Source organism: Apteryx rowi, unplaced genomic scaffold, assembly GCF_003343035.1.
Source record: "Apteryx rowi isolate R43461 unplaced genomic scaffold, aptRow1 scaffold_174, whole genome shotgun sequence".
NCBI classification, from domain to species: domain Eukaryota; kingdom Metazoa; phylum Chordata; class Aves; order Apterygiformes; family Apterygidae; genus Apteryx; species Apteryx rowi.
This window is the reverse complement of record NW_020448019.1, coordinates 803,358-817,600: the sequence shown is the minus strand read 5'-3', so window position 1 is coordinate 817,600 and position 14,243 is coordinate 803,358. Positions and strand designations below refer to the sequence as shown.

The 14,243-nt window shown below is 40.4% G+C and overlaps 1 protein-coding gene across 3 annotated transcripts in view; it reads right to left on the bottom strand.

Annotated features, from left to right (window-relative positions):
• The window catches only part of COMMD5 (COMM domain containing 5), a 27,122-nt gene extending 12,938 nt beyond the window's left edge, over positions 1-14,184 (bottom strand). For all 3 annotated transcript variants that reach the window (XR_003252693.1, XR_003252694.1, XM_026061012.1), the window contains exons 1-5: positions 13,995-14,184; positions 10,371-10,531; positions 9,211-9,239; positions 5,106-5,156; positions 615-710 (exon numbers count right to left, since the gene is read on the bottom strand). Coding sequence is in view for 1 of the 3 variants with exons in the window: in XM_026061012.1 (XP_025916797.1) it covers positions 615-710; positions 5,106-5,156; positions 9,211-9,239; positions 10,371-10,531; positions 13,995-14,148 (491 nt within the window). In the remaining 2 variants the exon portion in view is untranslated. The remainder of the gene's footprint in view (positions 1-614; positions 711-5,105; positions 5,157-9,210; positions 9,240-10,370; positions 10,532-13,994) is intronic.
• Between the last annotated feature and the right edge of the window lie 59 nt (positions 14,185-14,243).

The window sequence follows — 14,243 nt, the reverse complement described above, 5'->3', positions numbered from 1 at the left end:
AACTAGGAGGTAGATCAATGATCAATTGCATGACTATGGCAATGTAAGGGTGCTGTTCTGAAGCCTCTTTTTGTAGAGTCTACAGCAGATTGTAAGGGTGATGGGAAGTCATTTTAGTTAACACACGTACAACATACAAATGACAGCCTACTGAAAAAGCTGAATAGATGATTTCCCACCCCCAGTGAAACCAAAAGCTTGGCCGGCTGGCTAGCTGGCCAAGGCTCAATCCATCTAATTGCTTCCACCATCTCTGAGGACTGGTTGAGTTGTATCAGCCCATCAAGTTTTAAACTGTTGAAAGAGGGACTCAGAATTTGAGTGAAATGTTCTAACAGAGGTTTTAGAGATAAAAGCAAACAAGGGGCATAAAAATGTATCATTAGCAGAAGATGGAGACAGCAGCCACTTGGCAAATATGCACAACAGCAGCAACCCTCTGTATATAAACCGACTTCCACACTGTTTAAAAAATTCCGTGTCTTACTGTTTAATGTTGCATGCAAAACCCTAACAGCAAGATGCATTTTAACACTGTTAACATTTGAAGCAGCACAAGACAGTTTAACCTTGGAAAAGTCTTTTCTGTGATCATGCAAGATTCCTTTCTTTACCTTGTGGATATAGCCACGTCCACTCTCCACTTAAAGTCCTGGACACCTGGGAGCCTACTTCTTTGTGTCAGAGCTGTGCCTTCAGAAACAGGACGTCTACCAAGTAAATCAGAAATGGGAGATTAAAATCTAAATTCATAAAAGAAACAACAATCTAAAGAGAAAGTAAGATTCCTCACAAACCTGGATGGAACTGATTTCTCTTCTACATCTATCCTCATTTAGAGGAGCTTGAATGGGTGGAGGTTTTGTATATTTAGGATATTTGTGCTCAGATTACCTGTTTTTCCTATGCTTAACTATGGTCCCTGTTTAAAAAAAGAGAGAGAGACCAAGCCACTCTGTGTAATTCTGGTAAACTGAGGTCACTATAGAGTTTAGTAAGAATCATTGTGGTGGCTGGCCTATCTATTATTTCAATTCTAATGAAACTAGGATAAAAAGGTATCTTCATGCAAATCCAGCACAAACAGCAGGAAGAAGCAAGGGGGAACAAAAGACAGATGACTAAAGCAAAAAAGTTGGAATAAGCTCACTGTGCTCCTTCAACAGAAAGCACCTAGTATTAGCTAGCAGCATATAGTAAAAAGTCACATAGTGGTTCTTGCTAAATCTAACATACTTTACAAACTAAGTTCCTTATGTAACGTTCACTGCCAAACCCAGCATAACCTTTAAGATTTTTGTCTAGTCTAATGTGTAATAAGCCAAGACCTTCATTTATTACTCATATTGCAGCAAGAATCAAGCTCATCAAGTCTCGGTTTATTTCTATTAGGAAATGCAGTTGACAGTGATTAAACTTCAGATGCTTGACAGTCTTTAAAATTTTAATAGCATCTTAAGCTCCTGGTAAGTAAACAAGCCAAATCTGATACAAGGACATAACAGCCACCCATTTTTAGGCATACATACAGAAATATCTTCAGAATGAGGTCACTCTTCCGGTCCATTAGGGAGCTAGTCTGGACTTTGTGTTACTAACCATGCAGATAGACAGGTATGGATTTTTTTTTAAGCGTCCTGTGTCTCTGGAAGTTATTTACGGTGCATTTCAAAGCTACTCCAGCTAAGGGCAGGATAAGAAATGGTACATCCTTTATCCATGGTGCTAGACATAATCTAATTACAGACTACATCAGAGAGGAATCTCCTCTGAACAAATCAAGAACTGTAGGAATGATAGTCTAACATCCCTACATAGATTCTTGTGTGCAAGTTAGCTGGTGCCTTTAGAAAATGCCCGGAAAGATTAATGATTTGATAAAGTACACAGTACTGACAGGCTAAGATCCTCCAATACCCTTGCATGCAATAAAGGAAAGATTTTATCCTTTTCTTCTTTGGGGGGTGAGGGGGTGTCATAAATGACACACATTCCTAGTAGTACGGCAAAGGAATGAGCAGAGAAAATAGATCAGCTCATTCTTACTCCCTGTCAACTACTGGATGGGAAGTAGGTCACCACAGCTGGGTGCAACCATGAGAAGCAGGAGCCCAGAGTTGTCATTAGCAGGATTAAAAAAATGAAAACAGGCCTTTCCCTCAGTGGCGAGTTGCTGCCAGGGTATTGCTTAACTTGGGGAATGCCTGAAAATAGCCACACTGCTGCCACTTAAGTCATACTCACTTCCGTCAATGGAAGACAGTCCGTTCAGTTCAGCACCAGCATTTTGGGGGAAGGAATAGAGAGAACAGAAAGATATTCTAGTTAGGGGTGGTGGGAAAGGTCAGCAATGCCTGAACACAGATGGAGTTTCTGAATTTTGTTAAGTTATGGGATTTCTGTGGCCAAACTGCAATGCTTTAGCTCTGGTCAGGACTACGCYTCAATACCATTCCTTCAGACAGGGTCAGGCCTTTTTCAGCTTAGTTTCAGCTTCTGTCAGCACCTTCCCAGCTTGGACAGGATTGCAACTGGAAGTGCAAGAATTCTATAAGGATGACAGAACGTGCAGAGTGGCCAGCATACGGGGAGTTATACAGGCCATTAATCAAGCCATCGACTTCTAATAGGAATGGCAAAATAGAGCAGAAGAAACTCAACGGGCCTTGTAGCCGGAACTAATGGAATATAATCATATTTGGTAAATGCTCTTTGCCAACAGCCACAACACACTGTCAGCACATATTGCAGAATGCAGGACTTAAGAGTAAGGTAACATGGATCAATTAGAGATGATCCAAATTATACTGGGAGAAGGATGATACACCTGTGGACAAGAACAAGAATTCACCTGCCAAAAGATGCAACAGAAGAACAATTGAAAATGAAACATTGGAGAATTTGGGGCAGCAACTAACCTAACCAGATCAAAACTGAAGACAAATTCTGGATGGTTCCCTACACACCTATAGGACAAGGTATACCTAGCAGGGCGTGGAGCAGGGAGAATGTATAAACTGGTATGTGTCAGACTCTCTCAAATAGTACGCAGAACCCACCTCCATGGTGGAAACTAAAGCTACACTATTAAAAACAATTGTAGTACATTCATTACAAGCTTTCAAGGAGGGGAAAATTATGGTACTCCATTTCCTTAAAAAAAAGTTTTAATTTCCTGCAGTTATTTGATAGAATCAGTTTGGTAAGATGTGTTTCTTCTGTAGTCTATATAGCTTGAAGGATCTGGAATTATGGGGACACCAAAATACAAATGTTAAATTTCCAGCACTTCAGAGCTATTGTTTAATGAACAAAATGGAAAAAAAAAGAAAAGAAAAGAAAAAGAAAAAGCCAGGAAAAGTATTAAAAGGCCCTGAAATTGATTTTTCTAGGTTTCCTAGCTCATACTGAATTTTTGATCAGATGCTAATACTTCCCCTACCATCACTATCATATATATTTACGACTCAGTAAGCATATGTATGATTCAGTGTTACATTTAAGATCATAAAAGCAGATCTGTCTGGAAATCAACTCTGAGGTGCTCTTCTCTGTTCTCAAAACACAGAGCAAGAATACACTGGATAATCACAGCTTTTGCAATGAGAAAAAGCTAAATTTTCCAGCATCGTGATTTCACAGTAGAAAACAGACAATCATGCATGTTTCAAGTGAAATCTAAATTTATCTTTTCTCCACTGCAAACAATATTTCACTTTGCAACTATGAATTTTGCATTCTTAACACCTATAATTCAAACAGAAAGGCAAAGAAAAGACGAGAAGGCAAAATTTATTTTTGCTACAAGAACCATTAGCTTTAAGCCGAAATCCTAACCAAAGAAATTAAACATATTTTTAATTTTGGTAGCATCATTCAGACCCTTGTGAGGGTAATCAAAATACCATGGCTATGGTTATTGGCATTCCATGCAGAACATCCAGAGCAGTTCTAGGCTAGTGATGCTCTATGCTGAGTGACCTCCACTCTCAAGAAAAGCTTTGCATATACAAAAAGTCCAAGCAATTTCCAGATATAGAAGAAGCTAAATACAGTTGAGCAGAGAACCATACAGAAAAAAAATCCCTAGAAGGGGCACAAGAGAGAGGCTGTTCAAAAAGCTTTTGATTTAGTACACCCTCTTGAGCTACTGAGGTATATTACTTCGTAAATGAATTCCAGCTAGCACAGCACTTGTATCATCACGCATATGTATCATCAAGTCACCCAGTATGAATTCTTAAGTCAATCGTACATTAAGACTTGATGATTAAATGCAACCTGAGAAAGCTTCCAAGAACCATAGTGTATGTAGCTTGCCTCTCAACAAAGCAAGTCTTTCATTTTGACCCCAACTTACAATGGTAATGATAAAATACTTAATTCTGCAGTGCATTTTTCATCTGGAGGTATTCCTGCAACTAACAGAGGATACAAAACATCAGTATCTCCATCCTACACAAAAGAGAACTGATGGAATTAATCAAAAATCTTTCTTGGTCAAGAAGTTGTTTGCACTCACTGTACTGAAAACAGCCCATATCTGGAAAATAACTGCTTGCCCCCCAGTTATATGCACACTGATTGGAATTTTCAAGCCAGTGAAAGAACTCAACAATAAACATCCCATCAGCCCAACTGTGGCTAACTCATTTGAAATCACTACTGCTGCATATAGCTTTTTGTAATGTGTATACATCTGACATGCCTGAATTTGCAGTATGACTTACAGTACAGTCAAAATGAAATCGTATTGAACAAAAGAAATCCAAACAGCATAGTCTTGGGACCAAATTTTTACAGAAGTCAGGAATTTATTTTTATTTTTCTCTCTATATAAAAGATAACCTTTTTTGTATTTATAAAAATATTTGCTTACTTTAATACTAGTTATGGCTGTTGATCACAGAAAAATTGAAAAATGGCAAGACAGCTACTTGCCACATACATGGCCATCATTTTATGTTGAATCAAATTTATAGAACAAATTTTGTTCTCATTAATTTAGAGAATTTTGCTGTTCCTTCAATAAGCCTCAGTTCTTGCTAGCAAAGGTCTGTGCAACACTGCTGGCTGCACACTGCATCAAACATGAAAATACTAACCTGTTACCAAAGACTATACTGGAAAAGTCTGTGATGAAATCTTCTGGTATCCTTAAAGAAAAGATCAACAACACAAAACAGTTAAGTGTTTTGTAACCACAAATATATGGCCTTAGCTGCAAAAACTACTATAGAATGCAAAAAGTGTCAGCATTTTCCATTTTCCCTTGCTTAAAATTGCCATCAGTTGTTAAGTAACCACTTCAGTATTGATTTAGTCTAGGCTCTGTTCTGCTCGGAATGGCTCTACTGCTTTTTTATATCAGGAACCTTAAGAGCTCCATCCTTCTTTCATACCTAGGACAATCTTTTTTTGTTAGAGCATACAGCTAATATGGCAAGAGTGTGTTTCAAAAGAACTCAATACTTGCCTAACTCTTCTCTCAGTAAACTCAAGAGAAGTTTTATTGGTGGCTCTATGAGCAGAAGCGGACCAGCAATGTATGCTTTCAAAAATCCCAGCCTACACATTTCATTTCACTTTTACCTTAAAGTTTAATAAAAAGAGGACAGAATGAATTGCTCCCCAAAAGTAAAACCAGAGACCCTGTATAGCTAAGAGTGCTTACAAAAGAATCATATCTAACCTGGGGAGGACAAGCATAAATTTGATTGGAACCATGAATTGAGAGCTGGTTGAACAAACTAACTCGTATCCCATGCACTTCTTGCCTCTCCACTACTTTACTATTCCTCTGATATTGTGGCTGCCTTATAAACAAGCTGTTGTTGATTTTCAGTTCAATATATCAGACTGTGAACTGCAAAGACTGCAGAGTAAACAACATCCATTCAGCTGCCTTTGCCACAGGGACAGTAGCCTCCCGCAGGGAAGCAGGTTGGACAAGTGGGAGAAGTAACCACTTCAGTTGCCACCACTAAATCCAGCACTCATCATCAATCAGTGCCCAGAGACATTACTCACCATTGCCTTGAGATACACAGCAGTATATCAAAGAAAATCAAAGCAAACAAGGAAGTGATCTGTCCTAAAGGACTTAGTGTCTAATGATGGGAGAAAAAACAACTCATCACCTCACATAGTGGGAAGAGGAAACAGCAGTTATTAGAACTTGAATCCTTAGTGGCAGAAGTGGAGTTAAAACAAATTTTTAAACGAGACTTGGATAAAAGTGAATTCATATTAACCAGGTAGTTATCTGAGACACACTGGGCAGTGAGAAGGAGGAACTAGACAGTGGTTTTTTGGCTGCATGCATCTTTCTTTTAGAAGAGACAAGACTCTAGTTCTGCAAACACTGCCTGTGCAAGCACATTACCTTACCCACCCCTATGATGACCAAATATCCTCTTTAGTGGAACAGCTGGAGAAAGGGGGTTGTAATATGATTGTTATGATAAGTATCACCATATTTGTTCAATTGTAAGAGCAGGTATTACTAAAATGGAAGCACTAATGCCACCTTTAAGCTTGCATTGTTTTTGCTGCGCAGTTAACAATTTTGTGGAGAAATCTGCTCTTGGCTCAAACAGCTTATACTAGACCAGTCACAGACTAAGCAGATCAGACACAGAACACGGTGGGGTGTAGGCCTGAGCTACAGATGGTGATCAATTTTCAAAGGATTTTCTGAAAAAGGACATTCTGAAGAAGGGATTCAAAGGGCAAAGAAGGCGGCGCAGGGACACCCCAATCCCATGTTACTGGCCTGAGCCATAAAGCTGTTAAATATCCTGAGAAGGGAGGGAAGAGAATGCACTCACAATTTAGAATGAATTTATTCTCACTAGCTCAGCCAGTTAGGCAAAAAAAAAGAAAAGAAAAAGAAAAAGTTTAATCTGAGAGACTGCTACTATTTCGGCTGCATGCTATGTGCCTGAAGAAAAAGAGAAGGTTGTGATATGAGATGGCAACTCAGGGAAACCAGCAGTACTGATCTAATTAAAGAGAAGTGAGCATGTCTCCCAGCTTCTTTCTCCACTAGAACTAGAGACCAAGACCAGTTATATCACCAGGACACTGAGAATGACAAGACTTTGTATGGATGGAATAAGACAGGCCAATCTTTAGCTTCACTGAACAGAACAGAACAGAATGCAGAAGAGGCGAAAACAAGTAACATGGCTCAGATTTCAATCCTCTAAAAAAAAAAAAAAGACGAAAAAAGAAAGAAAGAAGCACTTTTTCTCCCTTAAAATGCAGAATGCCTGCCCAAACACTGGGTGCCAATCATGCCAACAAACTGCTGTTCAACCAATTCCACGTGTTCTTCGTGCACATGATCACAGGATGACCCGCAGGAGTCACTGCAGAAGGGTAAGTGTCTGAATATTAGTAGGTGCTTTAAAAACGAGTAGGTGTTTCATCTCCAGACCTAAGTGCATTGGGAAACACAGGAAATGACATTTCCCATAGGAACCAAAGATGATAAAGATGCCAAAAAATTTACACAAGTGCCACAATTTGAGAGCAGAATAAGCTATTTACTCTTCTAGAAGTTTAGCCACAAGGTAAGGAGAGAGCTACTCACAGGGGAAAAAAAAAAAACTGTCAGAGACAGAAGTTAGGGAGAGTCCAAATACCTTGTAAGAATCAAGTGGATGTACCAACAATGAGCAGCAAATAAAACATACAAGTCTGCAAACAGCTCAAACACACAGTTACCTGAGCTATTGCTACTCTATGCAGTCATGTTAACCAGAGCAAGAAGGCGTGCATACTATTGCAGTCAAGTTCTTCTGGTAGTAATCTAGGCTAAATCTATAAAAAGATCATCTAGACTGAACAGCATCTTCATATTGACATGAATAATCCATTAAAGGGAGAGAAAAACAAACAGAAATACTAGAGTATGAGGCATTAAAATGTGGTCAGATGACAAGGACAGAGGCCTGGGAGCCTGTATTTTTGGATACAGCCATTGTACACAGCCACCCCTTCCAGTGGCTTGCAACACTCCTGTTTATCAGTTTTCTCCCCTGTTCAATAGAGGAATATTCACCTGCCCCCAGAGACCTTGGCATGGAGCTTTTACTATTCTTCATTATTCCTTATGTACTCTGAACACATTCTATGTACACCACAAAAAACCCCAGCTCCCACTGGGGCAAGAGAAATACATCAGTTTCTTACAGACCCACTTTAACCTGGGTGTGAACTCCGTCATGCGCCAGAGGAGCAGCCTGAGTTTTAGCTCACAAGGCAAAGGGAAGGCCAAACTCCAGCAGTGAGCTGCAGACAAAATTGTCCCAACATGTAAGGCATCTTTTACCATAGCCCCAACTAAATCTAGCACGTCTGTCTAAATCTGCCCCTTTAATCTGCCTGAAGTTGCTTGGGATTGCTTATGACTTCGCAGAGCAGAGTCTGAGGAGAAAGCCAATTTGCAGGCCAACATAAAAACAAAGATGAAAAAAGACAGATTTAGAAACATATCTATCAATCTGCATCTCCTAGGTAGTAATCAGAATGCTAAGAATCTCAGGAAATTAACAGGTTTCTCTACAGAGTAAAACATCAAGTGCAGTTCTCATTCTCTCTTGTTATTACCAAATATGAAAATAAGGGAAAAAAGATAAAGATTGTTGGTATCTGATGTCTAACTTTTAGGACATGAACTTCTATTCAGAGATACTCTGAAGAGACTGATACAGATTTTGACTAAGTCTGCGTAACAAATGTTATGCTTTGTTGGCTAATTGGCACAAGAGATCATAGCTGAACAATGCGGTAGGATTTCACTAGTGTTATATCATTGGCCTTTCAAAGAAAAAAAAAAAGTAGGGCAGTTTCTTAGCTTCTGAAATGTTATCATTGTCTTACCAAACATGTTAAAAAATATTGCAGGACCAGGTGGGGGTAGCAGAGAGAAGGTCAATCACATTTGCATTAACCTACATTATGGACTAAATTAGACCGATCTCCTCTGCATGTGAAATTTATTGCTCACGTTCGGTGCCAAATCAAGTCTTATACACCACCTGTTTTTTTCCCCTCTAGCTTCACATGACATTTGGTAAGAGATGTATTACGTGCTATTTACATGTAATCTGTATACCAAGCTTGTTGTGCAAAAAAGTTGATTTGGGGAAGTAGTTACATAAAAGCTATGAAAAAACAAACAAGTAAAATAAGCAGGCATACCTGAGCTCCTTCAGGTCTTCTTTAAAAACCTAAAAAGACAAGGAAAGTAAAATTTTTACAGGCTGTAGTCTTGAAAGCTGATTTCTTATAAAGTGAATTAATAGTGGTTACTTGTTTGGTACTTCTCCCCAAAAGTTTTAGTCTCAACTGCTAGTAGGTTTGAAATTACAGGTTATATATTGAGAAGACTTTCCAGAAGCATTCAATCAAGTTGTGAGAAATTAAAATCCTAAATCTCTTGGTAGCTTTTAGTTTTAAAACCAGTGTCCCTGCCATTTCTTTTATGTAGCTATCCGTAACATGTTCTTTTTTAGAGTAATTATGTGACCTTATTCTTGCATAGGCTTTGCAGTAACTTGTTTAAATTATGAGAACAGAAAGGAAGTTGCAAAAGATAAGCTCTGAATACTAAAAGCATACTTTCGCTATGTCTACTGCAACATGTGAGCTTTTCCATTATGCCTGGGTAAATACGAAAACAGTATCTTAAACAAGAGCAAAGTGCCAGAAGCTCATAAGTGGTTCACTCGCATAAAAATAAAGTGAAAAAACAAAGAGTGTAAGGTAAAATAACATAAAAAGGAAAGAAAATAGCCATAAAGAAGGAATAACGATTTGGAAACAGAGCAGGTATATCCACGTTCACACAGAATATCAATACCATAACCACAAATATCACTTTCTCCCAATTCCCACTATATTGTTCTGCCCATAAGACCTTCCTTCCTCTATGACAAAAGTCTGAAGAAAAACAGACACACAAATGTGAGAAACTAAGAGTAAACAAAATAAGTGGTAGGTGTGACACACAATTATAGAAGGAGAGAGTTGATGCCAGAGAAATAATATTTTGAAATGCTTTCTTTTGGGGTTTTAATTCAAGAGTGAAAACACACACACACAGTAAACAAGATTCTGAAGCAGCAAAAGATATGGAAACCTCTTTCCCACAGAAGAAATACTCTTCTGAAAAGTTCATTGTAAATCTATACAACATGAAAAATAATAATCTCTGGATTTCTAGCAGTTTTTTCCACCTACTTTAATTTGGAGTAACATTTTTGTGTGGAGCTCCCCACCCTTGCAAATACGGTTTAAATGGTAACTCATGACTGACGGAACTTCAACTTATCAAGGCCCTGAGTAGTCCCAGAACTTACTTCTTGCTTGAAAGTTGATAAGGGGAGTCTCAAAGCTTCTCGGAGAAGGGTGTACATGCCAGAAATGAGGAAAGCAAGCTGCTCTTCTGAGAGATTAGTGCTTTCTGCAATCAGCTTGACAGATTCTTTGCAGTCTTTTCCTTCCAATGCATTTACAGTGACTGTAAACAAGAAACCAATGCAAGATTCTTTTACAAAGGGGAAGACTTAGATACTGTGAACATGAACATAAATACGTCTATAATTTTACTTGACCTAGTGTGCTGACGTTTTTCTTGATATGAAACTGTCTCTCCAGGTCTCTAAATACATCCAATCATTTACCAACGGTCAGTCTCACAATACTTTACCAAGAGAATTTAAATGGATTATGCCTTTGCATTGTAAAATTGAAGATGTTTTCACTATGGAATTTTGTTCCAGTGGGATACAGGAAGAAAGAGAAAGTTTTTCGTCACTCACTAGTTTAAACTTGACTTAAGCTTGTATCAGCAAACTTGCTTACATCAGAGGCCTGCTTGCAGCTTAACTACACTTTCTGATACACAGGATAAGAGAGGACTGAGACAATAAACAATTCAACACTGTTCTTCAATGTTTCACGTATTGAATTGACATTGCAACGTCAGCAGTGATTAAATATTAAATGAGCAAGGAGGCAAAACTAAACCTTCGAGTCATGTAGTTTGCACAACTGCTGATGGTACAAGTTTTTGAAGGAAATGACTGTTAAGCCATGTAGCAATATCAGACACTATTAACTGGTCTGGTTTTAACTCAAACTGCAGCACCCAATTCTTCCTTCTTCCATATACACACTGGCTTACATAAATTTCTTTTTGTTGTGTCAGCCTCCGTCCTGCAGTCTGATCAGTGTGAGTGGACTGCTGGAGCCACAAAAAGCCCCATCATGGAAAAAAAATGACTACCCACATGATCCCATTGCAGGATCATGGAATTAGATTGGTCAGTTACAATGTGACAGATTTACTGCTGTGAATAAAACATGAAAAGTTAAAAATGGCTAGCAAGTCTTACTGAAAGCAAAGTCTAAGAGATTAGCTTAATACTAAGGTTAAAAAAAAAGTTTGAATTGAATTGCCTTCTTTTTGTATCAGGTGGGTTTCAGTGACGACTACCTTCTATTTCTGGATAAGTTTTCTTCCTTTTTCAAATTTTTAAGTGCACATAAAATTCAGTGATGAGTCCTGGATCATTGATATGGCTGGCTGAATTCATCTGACACAACCCGCAGGGCAGGTTTGGCACAAATTTTCTAGAAGGTGCATGATGCTAGTACCAAACTTCCCACACTGTCTGAAAAAGGCTCTTGCCCTAAGCCCAAGCAACTGCCTTTGAGAAGAGGGGAAAGACTCAATTTACTGGAAAGGCCAAACACAGTTTAGCACTGAGGTCTGTCTGTCAGATCATGCCCAGAGCAGGAAACAGGCTACTGTCTACTTGTCTACTTAAATACAACTTTGATCTGTCTCTACAAAGAGCATCATTTTGCTTACAGTTTCTAACCAGGTAGCTTTAGTAACAGTATCTGTTCTATTCTTCCTATTGACCAACCCTAAGAACTGGCTAAAAATCCACATCTTCTTGTATAACCAACTTCTATTATCCCAGAATACAAGACTTTTTACTCAGTAAGCCTCAGGGAACTTAGAAATATCAGCTGTATTTCTAACAGTAAATCTGAGGGGGGGGGGGAACAACAACCCCAAAACATCATGTGAAAATCTATCTGCTGGGTCGATTTCTCCCTGAGGAAGAAAATATAAAGAAACCAGGCTTTAAAAATTACTTATTAGGTGATTTCATCACACCCAGAATAATACCAATGTATAAAAATCTCTTGTGAGGGAAGTGAATTAAGTATTAGCTGAGCTCAGTTAAAGGAAGGAGCTAGAGAAATGCAAAGCATTATTTGCAACAGAAGACACTATAACACTCCTAAGGAGTCAGAGCTCACAAACCTTTTGCTTGTAGTCTCAAACTTACACTTGCAATTTAGCAGAGCCTGTAATAACACTGGCTGGATAACCCTGAGACTCTGGTACACGCAATTTTTGTATTTTAACTCAGCAGGCATATGAAGCAGCACTTTGTATATTAGTTACTGTTTAGTGATAGTGTGACAGCAACTGTCTTAAAAAGACAACTTGGTGCAAGTTCCAGAGCAATTCAGATATAGTCTATTAAAATCCATCATGTCTTCAATGGCAACCAGTCCTTCAAAGGAAAAACTGCTGTGTCCTGCGAGCTGCTTATAGCAGACCAAGAGCAGCAGAGGACAACTGGAGACTTCTGCTACCTCTGCTTAACCTGGAGAACAGTTTCTACTGGCTCTGGTGGAGACAGACTTGCTGAACCAATAGGGTAATGCTCGCTTGCTCTAGCTTCAGAAATTTTTGAAAGCTTCAAATATTTTTGAAAGACTGCTTGCTCTCCCTGCAGTACAAAGTGTTTATTGCACACTAAGTTTAGGTGATAATTTACAGGGAAATTAAACCCACATGGGGCTTAGGAGATGATCAGACTTCCTGGCATTAACTAATAATTTCTTCATCTCCATTGCCCCTGCACTAGACTGTAAATACAGTTCTTTATATGTGTTTACTCCTGCCCCAGATGTCCTGGTCTGCAGTTTTCTTACTCTCAATTATTGTAAAGAAATACTAGGTACATTGCTCCATTTCTGATCCTGTGCAGCAACACTTCTAAAGATATATATATATATTTAAAGAATTATCAGCTATCAGATCCTTTGAATCCTTATTGATTCAAATCAAGAAAAAAAATCCTGAAATTAAGTTAGCTGGAAGGACATGCACACAAGGGTCAGAGAGCTATGCCATGCTGTGGAGCAGCTGGCTGTCCTGCAAAGAGCTTCAGGTCTTTTCCTCTTTTAATCAACCCTGCCCTTTGATTATTCTGTGATTATTTTGGATACTATAATTTAATCAAGGTGAACAACCGAAAAACAATATGAGACAGTAATTCTGATTTAGGCAGTCAAAGGCGCTGTGAGAGAACCTCACCAGTCCTGCCTTACTACAGAGGGAAGCCTCACAGATAAAACCAAATCCCGGCTTCAGCGGGAGACACCTTCATTTCGAGGTTCCCTTACTTTTTCCTGCACCTTATAAAAATGTACAGGGGGGCCTCTGACTTTTCCAGCATCCAAACATTCTGACGGGGACTCAGCCACCGGCTCTGGGACTGGGGGAAGGGACAGAAGGGATTTCAGTAGTGCTCAGTGTGAGTTTTGGGGCCATCCACAGCTGCCAAAATCAGTACCTCATTCTCACGGATTTTAGAGGAACACAACCAAGAAAACGCCTTCATTTCCTTCAGCCCCCCGAGCGCTGGCTTGGGTTTTCCTGGAGTGAAGGCCTCGGAAGGCTGCGGGCGTGCTCCGCGCTGAGCTCGCCCCGCATGAGGAGAGGAGAGGAGAGGAGAGGAGGCCAGGCTCCTCGGAGCCGCCCGCCGCCGGCCCCGGGGGAGAGCCGGCCGGTGAGCGGCGCGGCTGCCACGGCCCCCGCCACCGCAGAGGGCCTGGGGGCGGGGGGGCCGGTCCCCGCCGCGGCGGGAAGGCCGGCCGCGCTCGGTCTCTACCTTTGAGGAGCCGCCGGAAGGTCTCCTTGTCCAGCTCCCGCACGGCCCGGGCCATGGCCTCCACCTCGGCCGGCACCCGCGCCCCCAGGAAGCCGCCGCGGCCGCCGCCACTCTCGCCGTGCCCGTAGGCCACGGCCTTACCCGCCGCCGCCATGGCAGCCTGGCCTCACCCCGCCCCGCCCACCGCTGAGGCGCGGCCGTTGCCGGGCAGCCGCGGTGCGGGCGGGGGGCGGAGATGGGGGCGTGGCG